General features: G+C 41.3%; 1 protein-coding gene across 1 annotated transcript in view; it reads right to left on the minus strand.

Moving 5' to 3' along the window:
* The window catches only part of LOC102839439 (aldehyde oxidase-like), a 129,508-nt gene extending 116,463 nt beyond the window's left edge, over positions 1-13,045 (minus strand). Inside the window, exons 1-5 of the mRNA XM_006862039.1 lie at positions 12,992-13,045; positions 11,325-11,382; positions 7,234-7,330; positions 4,693-4,801; positions 3,215-3,341 (exon numbers count right to left, since the gene is read on the minus strand). Of these exons, the coding sequence (XP_006862101.1) occupies positions 3,215-3,341; positions 4,693-4,801; positions 7,234-7,330; positions 11,325-11,382; positions 12,992-13,045 (445 nt within the window). The remainder of the gene's footprint in view (positions 1-3,214; positions 3,342-4,692; positions 4,802-7,233; positions 7,331-11,324; positions 11,383-12,991) is intronic.
* Positions 13,046-19,595: the final 6,550 nt, after the last annotated feature.

A 19,595-nucleotide genomic window follows, 5' to 3' on the forward strand; every position in this document is an offset into this window, starting at 1 on the left:
AGTGTTCCAGAATACCCATTTTTCACAATGTTATCCATAGTTTTCCATGGTCCACACAGTCAAAAACTTTTGAATAGTCAATAGAGGACAATTAAAAATCTTTCTGGTATTGTCTTCTTTCAGCCAAGATCCATCTGATGACAGCAATGCTATCCTCAGTTCCATGTCCTCTCCTGAATCCAGCCTCAACTTCTGGCAGGTCACTATTGATATACTGCTGCAATAACTCTTAAATGATCTGAAGCAAAATTGTACTTGCATGTTTTAGTAACGATATTGTTGCATGATTTCCAGATTCTGTTGGGTCACCTGTCTTTGGAACTACAAATTTGGATCTCTTCTAATTGGTCAGTCAGGTAGCTTTTTTCCAAATTTCTTCACGTAAATAAGTGAATGTCTCCAGTGCTGCATCAGTTTGTCCAAAGATTTAAATTTGTACTCTTTCAGTTCCTGGAATCTCGTCATCTGCCAATGCTTTCAGAGCACCTTGGACTTCTTCATTGAGTACCATTTGTTCTTGATCATATACCTCTTGAAATGGTTCGCTATGGACCTTTTTTTTTTTTTTGGTAGAGTAACTTTGTATATTCCTTTCATCTATCTACTTTTGATATTTTCTGCATTGTTCAGTATTTTGCACATGGAATCCTGCAATATTGCAAGTTGAAGCTTAACTTTTTTCTTCAGTTCTTTCGCTTCAAAAATGCTGAGCATGTTTTTCCTATTTGGTTTTCTAATTCCAGGTCTCTGCACATTGCATTATAATATTTGACTTTGTCTCCTCAAGCTGTCCTTTGAAATTTTCTGTTCAGCTCTTTGACTTCCTTATTTATTCCAATAGCTTTAGCTTTTCTACACTCAAGAATAAGTTTCAGAGTCTCTTCTGACACCCATTTTGTTCAGTTCTTTGTTTCATGTCTATTTAATGACTCTCTGCTTTCTTCAGGGTCTTTGAGGAGGCACCTCTTACCCAGTCACATTTTGAGTGTCTTCCAACCTGAGAGGTTCATCTTCTGGCATTATATCCGACAATGTTCTGAGGCTACTCAAAAAGTGTTCAACTTCCAGCACCATATCTACTAATGTTCCACTGCTAGTCATAAGGTTTTCAATGACTAACCATTCAGAAGTAGTCTGTTTCTCCTCCTTCCCAGCCTGGCAGTTCCACTGAAACCTATGCACCATGGGTGCCTCTCTTGTAAAATACTAGTTTACTACATGTAATATATTAGTAGCATTGCTTCCAGCATCACAGCAAGCCACTGGAGTACGCCAAACTGGCAGACCAGTAGTGGCCAAGGTATGTAGAGATTTTAAAAGAACAGATAGTTTCTTTAAATGTGTTCAAGTGTGTCAGATCAAAATGAATTATGCCCCAAGACCTTATGATAACTGTATGGGAGATTGAGAAGTCGTGGTTAGTAATGTCTGAGACATCATGGGATGAAAACACGGAACACAGGCAAGTATTGATCCTGGTTTTGAAAAAGGTGGTTCTAGGAGAGACTTTGACTTTGCCCTGGAACAACTTTCTGGATATATTCTTGAAGAAATTGTTGACTAGAGGTGCTAGGAAAGGTGGTTCCTAAGAGGAGATTGGGTACCCAAGAAAATGAAACTCAATTCCTTTTGGGATAAGATTTCTAGACTGAGTGTGGTTGTTTCACAAGGCATTTTATAGCCCCTTGTTTACTAGTCCCTGGGTGGTGGAAGCCATTAAGCACTTAGCTAGGAACCAAAGTTTGAATCTGCTCAGCGCTGCCTCGGAAGGAAGGCCTCCGAGTCTGCTTCTGTTTTACAAATGACGTCACCATGAGTTGAAATGGACTCAGTGGTAACTCGTTTGGTTTCCCCTCCCTCTGTGGAGAAGATGAAATGTGAATGCACAATACTGCAGGAGCATGCTTGGACTTTGAGTGAACTCACATATCCAGTGTTCATTACTTTTGTAATGTTTCCTAGTTCTCCACTTGGCTTATTCTGTTCAATATTTTAATTAACAACTTACGTAGAGACAGAAGGCAATGTTTATTATATTTTCAGATAATGGAATTTAGATTATAAAGTATCTTGACAGGATAGAATACAAATATGAAATATAATAAAGATAATAAGATTCAAAGAGGTCAAAAAGAGGAATACAAGGAATAGCTGGTGGGTTTGAGCCATCAACCTTGCGGTCAGAAGTCCAGTGTTTATCCTACAACAACACAAGGGACTCCTTAAAAGTCTTAGGATGTTTCAATTGATGGCAAATTTATGAGCCACAAGTGATTCCCTCACCCCTAATTCTCAAGAATCTATGATTTCATAGAACTCAATAAAGTTAAAGAAAGAAAACTGTGGTGGAAACAGCCACAACAAATAAAACAAGGTTCAAGGGTTATTGCTTCTTTTGTATAGTCTAGTTCTATGCACAAAATTAAAAAATTTAGAGTCCTATATTTCCAAATACCATTCCAATAGCCTCAGACCCCCACACAAAGACTGCTGTAATAAACAGATGCTACCGTAGTGGTTATGAATCAGGCTGCTAACCTCAAGGTCCGCAGTTTGCAACTACCAGCAGTTCCATGGGAGAAAGAGGAGGCTTTCTGCTCCCGTAAAGATTTGCAGCCTCGGAAACCCTGTACAGGGTCATTATGAATTGGAATTGACTCCACAGTACTTAACGACAACAACCAAGTATATTGTTGTTGTTGTTGTTGCTGTTAAGTGCCATCGAGCCGATTCTGACCCATAGCAACCCTGCATAGGATTTCCAAGGAGCAGCTGGTGAGCTTGAACCACCTATATTACTCCAAAATATACCTTAAAAACTTGGTCTGGAGACCACATAGCCAAGAATGCAATAGTCACACGGAAAATTATATTCTGGCTGGCTGTCCCAATCTCCCCTCTTGCTGAAGTTGTTGTTGTTGTTAAGTACCGTGGAGTCGGTTTCGACTCATAGTGACCTTGCACAGGGTTTCTGAGGCTGCAAATCTTTACAGGAGTAGAAAGCCTCATCTTTTCTTCCGCGGAACAGCTGGTAGTTTTGAACTTTTTAAAATACCACTCAATAGGTTTGGTGCATAAAGATCAATAAATAAATCTTTGCCAAGCTCTTTGGAGGGAACTTCTCCAGCATCTCTACTCTTCTTGTTAGGGCAAGGCTGAAGAAGAAGTTATGTTTCTATTTCCTTTACTATAGTTTAAGTGGTTAGTGTCTTACCACCTAATGCTTCCATTAGCTGTTCTGTGGAGGACTCCCGGTGGTTCCTCAGGAGAGTATAGATACTCATCACCATTCCTGGGGTGCAGAACCCACACTGTGTGCCATGGCCTTTTGCAATCCTTTCCTGAAAGTAAAGGACACATAGGTTCAGTATGAAAACGTTAGGGTTTAGGATTGGAAGCTCTCAGAAATGAGGCCGAGGCTTCTGACTGCCACCACTATTATCAACTGAAAGTGCTGCGTGTCCATATTTAAGATGCCAAGGAAAGCTTTGTGGCAAGAGATTCCACTGGAGTCACTGGGAGCGGAAGTCCTCGATACCAATCCAGCACATTACCTCAAGGGCACAGTTTGGGTTTTATTAAGACCACAGATACTGAGATGATCTACTTTTATTTTGTCATTCCCCTCATTCTGCCGTCCCCTGGAGAAAAGGAAGGAACGCAGGAAGGAAAAATTGGAGGGATTCATTGTCAAAGCTTCTGTCCATGAAGAAAATTCCAGCTCTCCCAGCCGTGGCTTGCTCTTTTGATCTTTGAGGATACCTGCTGTTTCATTCACATTTGGACAATTTGACTAAGGAAATTTCAGCACGTGAGTTTTTAAAATCCAATAAAAACTTGGCCCTGAGATCAACACAGCTGAGATCAAGGTTGGGGGTAGAGGACAAGCAGGCAGTGTTGTTCATTCGCCTTTGACCTCTGTTTCAGTGGTCAGCCAGCAACCTTTATGGAATACCAGTTCTTTGCAGAATGAGAGGATATTTTTTTAAATGAGATGTAATTCTTGCCTCCAGTAAACTTATAATTGAGTTGATGAGATACCCAACAATTTACGGGCCAAAAAGGAGAAGAGATAAGATAATAACAACAAACTTCATTGAAGACTTACTTGATTTGCAAGAAATGCCTAAGTAAAATATTTAGGTCCCTAAACTTTTTTTGTTTTCTAGCTAGAATTGTTGTTGTTGTGAAGTGTCACTGATATGACTCACAGCAACCCTGTGTAGGGTTTCTGAGGAGTGGCTAGTGGGTTTGAACCACTAATCTTGTGGTTAACTGTCCAATGCTTATCCTACAGTGCCATACCGGGACTCTTAGCTAGAATTAGTATCATGTGTATTTACACAGACCAAACATACAGTATGTACCCTTGTTTTCCTCAGTTTTTAAAGGAATCAGCTAAGTGTGAATTTTCCCTCTCTTCTTAGTGCAAATGACCCAAAGCATCCCTAAAGACAGACCTCCCTGAGGCAACATTATGCTCCATCCCTCTCCACCACCTCTCCCTCATTTTCATGGAAGTGCAGTAAGCTTCCAATGGCGCTAAAGACAGCCACAGAACTAAAAAAGAACTTTTACAGAGGGTGACACTTCTGGCTGTAAATGCCATCTTTGTGCTAAGCGTTGGCCTGGACAATTGCAGAATCCAGCTGAAGACATGCTGATCCTGAACTCCTTCAGACACGCTCTTACCTGCACGGGGTGAATCCTGGTTTTGATGCTTCCGACACCTTCCACGGTGGTGACAGCAGCCCCATAGAGAGAGCAGATGGGCACCAGGCAGGCGGTGACGGAGAAGTGACTTCAGAGTTTGTACAATAAAAGCAAGAAAAATTGGAACAGTGACAGATGTGGTTTCCAAAAAGAGAAAAGGAAAAATGTGATAATTACAGTAATAATTACTTTGACGTGAATATAATCAACTGAGTGCACATTAAAGCTGTTGTTGTTAGTTGCCAATGAGTGGCTTGTGACTCATAGTGACCCTGTATAGGTTTGAACGGCTGACCTTGTGGTTTTCAGTCCTTTGGTTTCAGTTCAAACCCTGTATAGGTTTGAACGCCGACCTTTCAGTTTACAGTTCAGTGCTTATCCTACAGCACCACACCAGGAGTCCTGTTTGTTAAGTGCTGCTGAGTCAGTTCTGACTCATTAGGTAGGGCTCTCTATAAGTGTTGTTACTTGGAATTAAGAAATTCATTGTAATCTCTAAAGCAGGGGTGGGAAGGTCCGGCCTTTAGGCCATATGGTGGTGATGATGTGCCATCGAGGTCGAGTTGGTTCCACCTCATAGCAACCCTACAAAAGTTGTTTCTCAGGCTGTAAATCTTTGTGGCAGCAGGAAGCCTCATCTTTCTCCCGCAGTACAGCTGGTAGTTTCTAACTGCTGACTTTGAGATTAACAGCCTGACTTGTAACCTCTACACTACCAGGCCGTATAAGGCCGGTAAAATCATTTGATCTGTCCCTGCCAAGCAGCCACAGTGATAGTCATGACATTATAGCAGGGTAATTATTAAGTTGGTAATTTTGTTGGCCCACAAATGATGCTGTTATTGTTGTAATGTGCTGTGGGGTCGATACCGACTCATAGCGACCCTGCATATGGTTTCCTAGACTGTAGATCTTTATGGAAGCAGATAGCCTCATCTTCTCCCGTGTAACAGCTGGTAGTTTCGAACTGCTGACCGTGAGATTAGCAGCCTGATTCATAACCACTATGCTACCAGAGCGCCTTTACAAATGATGTTATAAATATCTAAATAGCATTTGGCAGAAAAAAGAAGTTCTCCAACTCTGCCTAATTTGCTTTAAAAATGTCAGGAATTGCAATGATTTCTAGTTAGCCTCTATTTACTTTCTTCTTTTTCATTTTGTCAGTTGGGATGTTGTTGTTGTTAAGTTCCACTGAGTCATTTCTGACTCATAGCAGCCTTATATAGGGTTTCCAAGGAGCAGCTGGTGGGTTTGAACTGTGGACCTTGTGGTTTTCAGTCCAGTGCTTATGTTATAGCGGCACCACATAAGCTTTATAAACTTCAAACAATCTCTAGATTATCTGTGATTATAAAAAGGTGGGAAGATAGGGGAAAGAAGATCCCCTGAAAGTCAGTGACTTCACCAGTGGAGCCGGCAAACTCCATGACTGGGAATGGTGGAAGTTAGTAGTAGAACTCATACTTCTCACACAGGAGACTTGGGTTCAATTCCCAGTTGCTAAACCTTACGCACAGTCACCCAATCAACCAGTAGAGGCTTATATGTTGCTATGATGCTAACAGGCTTCATGGAGCTATCAGACAATGACGGCTCAGGAAGAAGACCCTGCTATCTACTTGTGAAAATCCATAGTCAATGAAATGCCTATGGGTCACAATGGTGGCTAGCACAGGACTGAGCAGTATTTCCTTCTGTTGTGCTGTGGGTCACTGTGAGTGGGATGCTAACTGGAATTCAGTCCACAACAACTAGCTCATGAGTCCAGGTAGCCTTGTCTGGTCACTCTTTCACTCCCAGTGACAGGAGAAGTTGCTGAATCCCAGGACTATTAGACATTTCTCCAAATATTCAGCCTGCTGAATGCACTCATTGCAACCTCTCAAGAGGAGACTGAGAGATGTTGAGTTTGGTCTGAAATTTGGTCATCTATCTTCAGGGGAGTTCTTGGAAAGGGTAGGGCATCAGGTTCTTAGACCTATCCCTGGGAGATCACATAGGAGGGCGATTCGTGGCTTTACAGTCAGGCCAGAGCATCAGGCATTCGCTTACTTTATGGCCATGGTTAAATGTCAAATTCACTTGGAGCCTGAGTTTCATGTATTTGGAAAATGAGGAAACTAATATGTATCTGACTACCAGAGAGCAGGTTCTGCTCGACAAACCTCTCCCGAGTTAGCTGAATTCTGAACATTGTTTTTAAACAACTGTTGCTGTTAAGTGCCATTGAGTTGGGTCCAACCCATAGAGACCCTGTAGAGGGTTTCCGTGGAGTAGCTGATGGGTTTGAACGCCGACCTTTCGGTTTACAGTTCAGTGCTTATCGTACAGCACCATTACTAGCAATAGGTGTATTACATTCCTTGTCGACATACAAAGGTGTTTATTTGTGTTTTAGCTCATAAAAATCGTGGCTGCTCAGCTTCCTTTGTTGAGTGGGATATGAACCAGGAAAAAGATCTTGTGGGCAATCAACGAGTGAGTCAAACGGTCTAACTAGTCTTGGCGAAAGGATACCGGATCTTTTTGGTGATGAAATCTTGTCTGGAAATCATCACTGTGCAAGCACCACAGCCCCCTCCTCCGCAACCATACTTGGTCCCTGGGAGTCGGACTGCAAGGGCCACCGTCAAGGAAAAAATCTTTGAACATTTTCTGGTCTTTAAATTTTCACATAAGGAGGGAACGACTTCACTTTCAGGTCAGGGACGTTTCCTTGAGATACATGGGCTGCATAGTTGCATGGATTGGATTGTGTACTCCCTGTTCTGCTGAATAGGATCTTGTTTGGGGAAATAAGGCTTTTCTTTGAAGATGTTATGGTTAACAAAGTCATACCTGAATAGGGTGTGTCATAATCACTTTTGCAGGGTGTGTTATAAAAGAGCAGAACAGACACAGAAAATACACAGATGCGGTGCGATGACTGAGGCACATGCAGAAAAGGAATACCAAGGATCACTGCTTGCTACCCGCAAGTAGGAGAGCGACATGCTCAGTTCCTCTCCCAAAGTCCTTAGGGGAATCGACAAAGTTGACACACTGCATTTGGACCTCCAGCTTCCAGAACTGTGAGAAAATACATTTCTGTTTTTAAGATCACTCACTATGTGGCATTTTGTTACAGCAGCCCTAAGAAACATACACACCCTAGAAGCAATTGGTGCTCACAAATCAGTTAGAATATAACATCTCACAAGAAACTGTTTTTTTTAATGTATGACTGAGGAGCAGCCATTTGCCAAAGTAAGGAAATTATCAACATCAAATAAATTCATATCAGAACTAGAGCTCTCTTCATAGCCTAAAGTTCTGAGCATTCTGGTTTAGAAAGACTCCAACTTTGACTTCACTTCAGTTCTATTTCTTCTATTTTAATTCACACAGAGTCAGAGGAAAGGGAAATGTCCACAAGGAATACAAATCATCAAGTATGGCAAGTTTCCCATCTAATTTGAGCCTCCGCAATCCGAACTTTTTTAAACAAGGAAATATATAATGGTAGCAGAAGAATATAATACACCTTTGAGTGCTTGTCCTAAAAAAAGAAATTCTAGAAAAAAAAAAAAAAGGAATATTCTAGGATCCCCAATAGATGGAATCAATAGAGTAGCAACAAAACTAAAAACGCACAAACAACAGAAGATGAATTGATAAATGGGCAGGATCTCCTAAAAATTAATTTTTTAGGGGAAGTCACCAAAAGAGTAAATGCAGAACCTACAGACTGGGAAAGTTTTTTTGGCTACGATATATCTAACAGGGCCTGATCTCTAAAATGTACAGAAAACTTGAACACCTCAACAACAAAAGGGCAAACAATCCAATTAAAAATATAAAAAGAATGCTGTGCTAGTTAAGGTCTTGTGTCAATTTGACTGGGCCAGGATTCTCAATGGTTTGTCAGTTGAGATAAAGGTATAACCATAAAGAAATCGGACACAGTGTATTTAACTCTATGATGAGTTCTGCGGTGAGCAACCAATTGAAAGGATGTTTTCTCAGGGATGTGGCTTGCTGCCAATATATATGAGATACTCAGGCAAAGTTTGTTTGCTTTCTGCTAGATATGGATCTTGCATGTGGCTTGTCCTCTGACCTCTGGTTCCTTGGACCTAAGCCAGTAACCTACTCTCTTATCTACCGATCCTGGAAACCATCAGCAACCTGTTTTCTTACCTGCCAGACCTGCCTACCTGCTGATCTTGGTTCCTCTGACCAGGGTTAGGTACTCTCACACCTCTACATCTGTGATCCATTTCCTTGATACAAACTTCTTTATGTCGTTGCTGTTGTTAACCACTGACCTTGCGGTTCAAACCAACATTGCAGTCCAGCGTATTAACCCACAATGCCATGCCAGGATTCCTCTCTCTCTCTTCTCTCTCTCTCTCTTGTTGTTGTTGTTGTGTGCCGTCGAGTCGGTTCCGACCCATAGCGACCCTGTACAGGGTTTCCGAGGGTGTAAATCTTTACGGGAGTAGAAAGCCTCATCTTTCTCCCGCGGAGCGGCTGGTAGTTTCGAACCGCTGACCTTAAGGTTCGCAGCCTGATTCGTAACCACTACGCTACCAGAGCTCCTCTCTCTATCTATCTATATATACATATATACATTTCACTGTTTTTTTCTTCTCTAGCAAATCCAGCCTAAAACAAATGTGAATAGACTTCACCAAAGAAGATATTCAAGGAGCTAATAAACAAATGAAGAATGCCAGTAGAGAGATGCAGTTAAAACTACAATGCATTATCATCTCACCCCAACAATAATGGTACTAATAAAAAAGAAACAAAACAGAAAATAATAAATCTTGGCAATGTTGTCAAGGATTGGAACTCTTGCACACTTGGTGGGAATAGAAATGGTATACTATAGGAAATGGTATGACACTTCCTTTAAAAGCTACAAATAGAAATGCCATATGATCCAGGTATATTCCCTGGTATAAACCCTAAAGAAATAGAGCCATGACATGAATTCACATCCATGTTCATTGAAGCATTATTCACAATAGTAAAATGATGGGAACAATCTATGTGTCCAACAATGGATGAATGGATAAACAAACTGTGGTACATACATATAATGTTTATTGTTGTTGTCAGGTGCCATCAAGTCGGAACCGACTCATAGCGACCCGATGCACAGCAGAATGAAACAATGTCCGATCCTGGGCCAACCTCACTACCGATGCCACACTTGAGTCCATCAATGATGCCACCTGGCCAATCCATCTCGTTAGAGGTCTTCCTCTTTTTCTCTGACCCTCCACCTTACCCAGCATGACATCCTTCTCCAACGACTGTTTCCTCCGGACAATATGTCCAAAGTATGAGAGACGAAGCTTAGCCATCCTGGCCTCCAAGGAGCACTCTGGCTGCACTTCCTCCAAAACAGATCTATTGGTTCTTTTGGCAGTCCATGGCACTTTCAGTATTCTCCAACACCACAACTCAAAGGCAGCATATAATGTTATACTATATAAAACATTAACAAATAACGATTAGTCTGAGAAACACCTCATAACATGCATGAGATTGGAGGACATTATACTGAGTGCAACAAGTCAATCACAGAAGGATAAATATCGTGCTAGAACAAAAGAAGCAAACAAGAAAAGGTTTACACACAGAAAACAGAAACATTGTTTGGTGTTTACTAGGGATGGGAGAGGGAGGGAAGGAAAAATTCTAATTCGATAGAAGACATGTATTAATAATGGTGAAGGGAAAGTTAGTCCACAATGCAGGGGAAGTCAGAAAATAAAAGTAGGAATGAAAACAACATCAACAAAACAAACCCTATGGCACACACAGAGTCACCGTGAGTAAGAGTGGATTGAAACTGGTTAAACCTACAGGGTGTGTCTGTCTTTAATCTGTGTTTGAAGTTTGGGATCAATCAAAGAGTTTACAGGAAGCAAACTGGTCAGCCCATTTAGGGGCTTGACTTTTGCCAATTGAGGCTGACCCAGGCTCTCCAGCATTTCCATTGGTCAATTCCATGAAGGGCTGAGCATGCATAATGACCCTGGAGACCAAGGTAGAAACCTTAGCTCATGTGATGCTGACCAACAGGCTGAGGGTCCTGGTAAAGTAATGTTTCTCAGAGTGAACTGGGGTCTCCAGGAATGTGATATGAAAAAAATCCACATTTTGAACAAGAGCTGGGATGCTCATTAAACCAAAAACTAAACAAAAACACAAAAATCCAAACCCACCTCCACTTAGTTGATTCCAACCTTGCAGAAGAGAGTAGAACTGCCTGAAACTATAAGTCTTTACAGACATAGACTGGCTCATCTTTCTCTTGTGGAGAAGCTGGTGGGTTTGAATGGCCAACTTTGATGTTAGCAGTTGAATGCTTAGCCCATTGCACCACTAAGAGTACTTGGAATGATCAGTCTCCTGGCTTAAATTTTGGAACCACTGTCATATACCATTCCACTTACAAGACAAAACATTTAATTTACTCCTTTCATTTCTATGCACAATCAAAATATTTGTAATGAAGTATGATAGAAGGAAAAGTTCGCTAAACACAAAGAACATAGCAAAGTCCCAGAGTTTCTTATTTGCTTTGTTTTCCCAAACAAACAAAAGGATATGTTTTTTTCTCAGGTAGAACAATAAATTTACTTCAGGGTCTGGATTCTTCTCGATGACCTGTGCAAAGGGAATGATTGCATAGATTGAAGCAGCTTCCCTGTGTCCCATTACTGCGGAACACTACGCATCATTTAGAATAGGATTGACCTTATTTGCCTGACTTGATCAAACATCACTCTTTGTAGTTATAAAATTACACAACACTATATTATGTTTGGCTTTCTTTTAGCAAGACAAATGTTTGACTTTGTTTCAGAGGATCAGCAACAAGAATTTGCATCCTAATACAAGATTGGTTTGGGAAAAATAATAAAATAAAAATAATAAAAACTTATGAAATACTAAAGTTATAAATATTTTGTATGATTGATTGCACAGAGTTGAAGGAAATGAGAAAAGAGTTGAATCTAAGTGCTTTAATTCATCACTACCTGCAGAACATTTTCTTTGTTCTTGGCTTAAATTTGAAAAGTGAAGTAAACAAGAAGATGTTGGCAGCAGTAGACAAATAGCATCATACCTGTACCCATGGGCAAACATTGATACAATTTACCAATACCTTTCCTTGGTGAAGGGATTACAGAGATTTGTCAACTTTTTAAGATGGAACATGATACAGGGGAAACAACAGAAACTTTGGGAGGAAACAAACGAAAGCCAAGATTTCTATACTGCTGGACCTGAGCCAAGTTACATAACTTCTCTGAGCCTCCATTTCTTTTCATAGTTCATATGGAGTGTGTAGCAACTGTTTCAACTTTGATTTCTTACTCTTTGCTAATAGTGCTGAAAACAAGGATATTGGGTTGCCGTTCAGACGGTGTCAAGGACAGTGAGATGCAAAGGAAACATTTTGCCTTAGTGGAGCTGTGGGTTAATGTGCTGGACAGCAAAGTCGGTTTGAACCGCAACGGCTGTTCAAACTCACCAGTCACTCCTCGGAAACCTTACGCAGAGTCAACTATGGGTCGGAACCGACTCGAGGGCACTTAGCAACAACAACAACAAATCTCAAAAACTCAAAACAAACATGGGACCAAAAAATTGTTTGGTTCTTTCTCTTAAGTGATTGAAGAGTCACTGCCTAAAAGAGCAAAGAATTAAAATGTAAACTAACTGTCTGTCAAAGTTATCCCTGACTATCTGGTAGTACTTCTCTTTCACTCTTGTGGATCCAAAGTTTTGTACTTATTTGCAAATGATCTGAAGATGTTAGGCTCTTAATTTGTGTATGTCTGTGGTAGTGGTATAAAAGTCTAAGGAGACAGAGCTGGGAAGAGTGCGGAGCAAAGGAAAGATGCAGAAAGTCCTAATCAACTGAAGCTGATGCCTAGAATACAAATGCAACTACAAAATGATGTCCAAAGACATCAACATAATCAAGTACTTTTCATCTTTAGTACATTAGTACATTTTACAAGTAGATGCTCTCTTATTCTCTCTCCCTTACCCCTGACTTTCTCTCTCCCCACTCTTCCTCTCTCTCCCCTATTTCTCTTTCTTCAATAAGACTGATGTAAGGTTTCTCATAGTCATATAACAAACTGGTAGCTCATACACCAGTCACTTGAACCTAATACCTTTTTGGCAAATAATAATGAAAGATTGCTTATACCAAGTTCTCATTCTCCATATGAATTTAGTAAAAGCTATGCTGAAGTCTTACCTTTCTTCCATTCACAAAGAAAACAAGTTCATCTGACTCCTTAGAATGAGACATTCTGCCAGAATAATCGGCGGAATGCTGTGATGTTGTATCGACAGCAAAGCAGGACTTCACACTTGCTGCTGTGTTCAACTGAGAGACCTGCTGAGAACTCGGTGCTGGAGGATCAGCAGCTAGACAGAGGGCAGTACCAACGGGAGAGTTGGGTCTGCTTTCTGGGTGTGTCCTCCAATCAAATCCGATTTGATTTTCCTTCCTCCACTGCCCCCACTTTTTTTCCTCTCTTAAATCAATTTGGAACTTCAATCTCAATATAGTTCTTACACACTGTACATTTCTCCCTGCCCTGGGGGCGATCCACTGAAATCAGATTCCTCATTACAGCCAAAGAGAACTTACTTCAGTCAGTGAACTGGAACAGAATCAAGCGATGGTACTGTATCCAAGTGCCACATGTATTTGCTTTTTCTCTCTCTTTTTTTTTAATGAAGTAAAAAGTGATAATTCTCCTTCTTTATTTTTGCTTTTCAGATGTTCATTCTGAATTTTCCCACGTACATATCAATATATAATGTGTTATGTACATATTAACTTGTATGTACATAATGCATTTGTTTGTTTCTGAAATGTGAAATCAACCTACTCATACTGTTTTTTAAAAAAAGTTAATTAGGCTTTCTGTGTCTCAGTTGTCTCATCTGTGAAATGGGCAAACTAGTATCTCCCTCAGGATTGTTGTGAGGTTTCAATCAACTAATACATATAAAGTACTTAGAATAGTGTCTGGAATGTAGTATGCTCTTAATAAATGAAACTTTTTTATTATTGACATAAGTTATTAAACATTCTATTTACTTAGATTTAAATTTTGTTATTTATTTATTTATTTATTTTGCTATTTAAAATGCCAGTGAAAAAGAGGAAGACCTTCAACCAGATTCATCGGCACAGTGGCTCCAACAATGGGGTCCAACATTTTGAGGATGGTGCAGGATGTGGCAATGTTTGTTCTGTTGTACACAGGGTCCCTGTGACTTGGAACAGACTTGATGGTATCTAACAGCAGCAATTACAAAGAATGCTGCAATGAAAATACTTGGACAATTATCTTGGCACATTTGAGTAAGACAAATTCTAGAACTGATTCCCTGAAATGAAAGGTCTGCACACTGTTTTGGTGCAGTTAGGTGCTGTCAAGTCAATTCCACTTCATAGCGACCCTCTACACAACAGAACAAAACACTACCTGTGACAGTTCACACCACTAGGTCCGATTAAACTGTCTTTTCATACATGTGAATTAACGAAACTAATCATGCAGGGGAGAATGCCTGTTTCTTCCTGGTCTTCACCAACACTGAATATTACCACGGCTTTTTAATTTTCCAACATGTAGAGGAAATGACAATTTATAGTAGGCATTTCTCTTGTTATTGTGAGGTTATACCTCTTGCTGCATTTTTAGTGAATGTTTGTATTTCATCTTCTTCTGTCCTTTGACTATTTTTCTCCTATTAACTTTTTTACTTTCTTATTAAAGAGCTTTACTATATACATGAATATTAATTACAGATAGATCAGCAGAGAGCTAGCTGCTGTCAAATTGGCCTCAACTCATGGCAAGCCAATGTATAACCAACAAAAGCATTGTCTTGCCCGGCGTTCTCATGATCACAGGCATGTTTGAGCCCACTGTGTGGCTACTATGCTGATCATCTCTCTGAGGACCTTCCTTGCTCCACCAAACATGGTGTCCTCCTCTAGAGGTTAACCCTTCCTGGTGTCCAAAGCAGGTAAGTCAACAGTGTTCTGTTTTGATCCATAAGGATTTCATTGACTGATTTTGGAAATCAATGTTCAACTATTTCCTGCTAGTTTTTTTAATTGTTCACTGGGGACCAGGAGCCTAGAAGGGCCTTCAATTTTAAGTATACACTGTATCCAGGGGGACAGATTTCCACAAGTCCTAGCTTCTAGCTGGCATTTCAGCTCTATAGTCATTGTTCTATGAAAACAGTCACTTCTGGGTGGTACAGTATGTGATGCAACCAGTGGTTTGGTCCCTTGGTTATGTATTCCCTTCACTCTGATGCAAACTGAATTTCATGGTCTGGCATGATGCTCCATTGGAGCTCATGACTATAGACTTAATACTGTAAAAACCCTTAGATGGAGCTGGCGGCTAACATCTTGCAGGCAGGAAAAAGAAACCTTTACCTAAAATACAATGCAGTAGATATGTGTGTAAAATGTATTAACAGTAATAAAGACATTGTTTAAATGAAACACGGCAACTTCCAGGTGGAAGAATTTCAATGTCATCAGCTTGCCACTAAGTGGCTACTTGGCCTCCTGGAGGGATGGTGCCAAACTGGAGACTTAGCTTTCATCTGTGTTGGGAGCAGATTGGACACTTAGCAGCAGTGTTAGCTTCATCAGCCATGGCATGTGGGAGGCCCTGCTGTTGGTCCCATTCATAAGCCACCAGTGTGACTCTTCTCATACCCATTGTGCCTGTGTCACTGGATGACCAATGACACAGGCTGGCTGATGTCAAATAGTCATGTCAGCTTTGGCATGACTATTGTTGAGTGCCCGTCATGGTGGGAGAATTCTGGTGGGTGTTAAGCTCTTCATAGATTATGTCCACTCCCATATATCTATCCATGTGCCTCTAGTCTCTTTGTCCTTCCAGGACCCCGGTCAAATGGCTAAACATTCACTACTACCCATGATTCTGTGTATATTCTAACTTTGGGTCATTTCTATGTACCATGTGGATAACCAGATATACTAGTCAAAGCTATGCCCCTTGAGATTTCCCCTCATTGCTGTCTGAGAGGAGCTATGGTCAGTCATTGTCCAGAGCTGGCTTTCCCCTACCAAAGAGTCCAGCTCTAGACCACAATCTTATGTGTGAATTTTAGCTCCAACCATACGCAATTACAAGGTTTTGCTTGGCAAGCCTTGTCGGAGGAAGCTGCCTTCCCACACCTGACATTGATGTTTTCTGGAGGGAGTTTCAGCCAAAGACTCAGGCTTCCTCCCAAGCTAGTTATGTTCAGACACATAGCTGCATTCCTAGCCCAGGTGCCTCCATTTAGAGACCTCCTTAGTCATTTAATGCCGGGGTTTTCCCTCGACATAGTTGTCACGAGTTTTTGGTTCACGAGGAGGGGAGATCCAGCGGCGATAGGGATAGCGAAAGAATACACAGACAAACAGAAGAAGGGAGACAATGAGGCACCCCAAAGCCAGGGTGGATACATCACTGGTGGGCAGGCTTGGGAGTACAGGCATCGTGGCCTCTGCAGGCAGCAACTCACTGCCCTGCAATCTTTACTGCATGCCTTCCAACCCGTAATGCACTGCAATCTTTACTCCATGCCTTCCAACCAGTAATGCACTGCTATCTTTACTCCATGCCTTCCAACCAGTAATGCACACCTGGGGAGGCCCGGGCCTCTGTTTTATTTAGGGGAGGAGTTTCACACCAAGCTGGGAGGGACTTAGGCAAGGTACAGCTAACATCAGTACTTTTCCAGACATTCAGGTAACTTTACATCATACTTCACTGGTTCGAATCCCAGGCCAGCAACTTGGATTCTCAGGCCCAATTAACATATCTATAGCCCCTGAGGTCAGTTGGGGGAAGGTGAGAGTTCTGCAGGAGACGCCCAGGTGAATGGGCTGCACCTGGAAAAGGGATTAGGGAGGATGGGTTCTTTGTCTATAGAACAAAGAACCGAGAAGTAGCTATTTTTAGTTAATCCTTTGGAGAAAGGTTTAACCTTGCAACCTTTAGTCTCGGCTTTAGGAAAATATCACATTTATCTGTGGATTTTCAAAGGCTCCAGTGTATTAATTTAATATATATACCTGAATATTAAGATGAAAGCAATTTTCCATTAACTGCCAGTGGCCTCATTTGTTACACTCAGCCCTAGAGGGCCTCGAACCTCTGACTAGTCTTACACGGTCTGCAACAATTTAGGAAGCCTCCATTGAAGTACTTTTTTTTTTTTCTTAATTTCTTATTATGAATTGAGTGAAGGTTTACAGACAAGATCTTCAGTTTTACATTCAACAAATCATACACTTTGTTTCAGCTCAATGATTGCAATCTCCTTCATGCAACAATTATTCTGCTTCCTCCCTGTGGTTCCTAGTTCCATTCCACTCACCTTCCCATCCCTTCTCAACTTTGTCCTTAGGTAAATGCTGTCCTTTTGATTTTGAATGATTGACCATTCCATGGTGAGCACACCTTACTAGTGTTGTTGTCTTACCTCCCTATATACCTATCTACTGCTTGGCTGAAAATTGGACCAGAGGGTAAATTCCTTTCCAGATCTGAAGGGTGGTTGAAGGTCATAGTCTCGGTTTCCTCCAGTCTAGTTGAAGTACTCTTCACGCACCTCCACCAAATCTCCTTATTGAGAACCCTAATTGAGTTACTCTTCTCAACTTTGACTCAGTACATTTCCAATCCTATCCCTTTATTTCACCCACTAACCCCCAGTCCACAGGTTCTCTTAAAGATACCATCTTAAGGATTAGAACATTATTCTGGTGGAATGAAGTGGAAATCAAAGCATTTTGGGTAGGAAAGTATTTTGATTTTGTGTGAGAGTGTGTGTATTCATACACTTACACATGTACTATTGTAGAGAATGGGTGGTTTGGAAGAGAGACAAAATGAATACAAGGAGATCAGGAGGAGACTATTGCAATAATCCCGGGAGAAGTGATGGAGGATTGAAATAACACAGTAGCCATGGAAATAAAGAGAATGAAAGGCAGATTCAAGAACTATCTCTGAGGTAGGATTTAAAGGACTACATGTCTGAAAAGATGCAATGAGAGAATAAAGCATCTTGGATCCTTTCCCCCTTCCTGCTTAGCATCCTGTAGCTAGCTGAACTGATATGGACATCCGTTTGAGGCACATTCAGTTTGAAGTAGCGTCCCTGGGCAGTACAAATGGTTAAGCTCTGACAGCTAGCCAAAAGGTTGGAGGTTTGAATTTACTGTCTTAGTTATCCAGTGCTACGATACCTGAAATACTGAAGTAGATGACTTTAACAAACAGAAATTTATTCTCTCACAGTTTAGGAAGCTGGAAATTGGACTTCAGGATACCAGTTCTAGGAGAAGGCTTTCTCTGTTAACAAGGGGGAAAGTCCTTGTCTCTTTTCAATGTCTGTAAGTGCAGCATCTCTTGGAGATCTCCATGTGTCTTAGCATCAATCTTCCCCTGGGTCTGGGAGGTTCTAAGTGCAGGGACTCTGGGTTTCAAGGATGAACTCCACTATCAGCTCTTCTTTCTTGGTGCTAGTCTACTTGCTACCCTCTCCATTTATTTCTTGTAAGACAAAAGGTGAAGCATGCCACACCCCAGGGGAACTCTCCTTAAATCAGATCAGGGCTATGACCTGAGCATCCCACCCAAATCCCCTTACAATTGATGGCTGATCACATCATTCATAATCATGGGGGTGATTACATCATTACATCACTGCCAAACCACTGAGTTATATAGCCCAGCCAAGCTGTCACATATTTTGAGGATACAATTGAAACCATGGAACTCACCCCGATATACCTCAGAAAACAGACCTGGTGATCTGCTTCTGAAAAATCAATGACTGAAAACTGTATGAAGCACAGTTCTACCCTGGCATGTATGGGGTCACCATGAGTCCAAATCTATTCCACAACAGTGGTTTAAGTTTGAGGCACCTTTTAGATCTTCAAGTGGCAGTGAAGGGCAGGTTGGGTTCACAGAGTTTGAGCTTGAGAGAGAGACCTGAGCTAAAGACAGATATTCAGAAGTCATCTGCAGCAATAGGAGTGAAGAAGGCCACCTTCTAGGGAAAGAGTGTGACGCAATGAGAAACGAGGAACCATGGGTCTCTTGGGAATTCCAACATTTACAGAAGTGGACTGAAGGGGGATAAGTTGTAAAGGGATAAAAGAAAGGCACCGACAGAACAGAGTTGGGGAAGCAGAGAGAACTAGATCTACCCTTCTTCCCTTACCTGTCAACAGAGCGTCACAAAGAACCACAGCAGCCAGAGTGATTCTTGAAAATAGAAGTTCTTGTTTTTCTGCTCAGTATTTCACTTGTCTTGAAATCTCAATTCCTTACAATGGTTTCAGGGTCTGGCTCACCCCTTACCAACTCCTCTCCACTCTGCAGGCTCCATTGATACTCCACAAATGGGCCAGGTGCCCTTCTTAGGGACTTTGCTGTAGCTGCTCTCTCCCTACAATGTTCTTCATCTGGCTACCTGCTTGATTCATACCCTCACCATCTTCATTTGCACAGTGAGTGATCTAGTCCATCTACAACCTGCCAGTGCTTCCTCACTCTCTGTCTGCCTCACCCTGCTGTACTTCAACTTCCTCCCTCAGCACTCGTCTAAGGTTGATATTGTTATTAAGTATATTCAGGATGTCAGTTAACCATCACCACTATCCAATTCTACAGCATTTTCATGACACAAAAAGTAAGTGCCATACTCATTACTCTCTACTCCCTCCTCCTCTCAGTCCCTGACAGCCACTACCCTACTTTACGCTTCTTTGAATTAGCCTATTC

The sequence above is a fragment of the Chrysochloris asiatica genome, unplaced genomic scaffold (assembly GCF_000296735.1).
Source record: "Chrysochloris asiatica unplaced genomic scaffold, ChrAsi1.0 scaffold00045, whole genome shotgun sequence".
NCBI lineage: Eukaryota > Metazoa > Chordata > Mammalia > Afrosoricida > Chrysochloridae > Chrysochloris > Chrysochloris asiatica.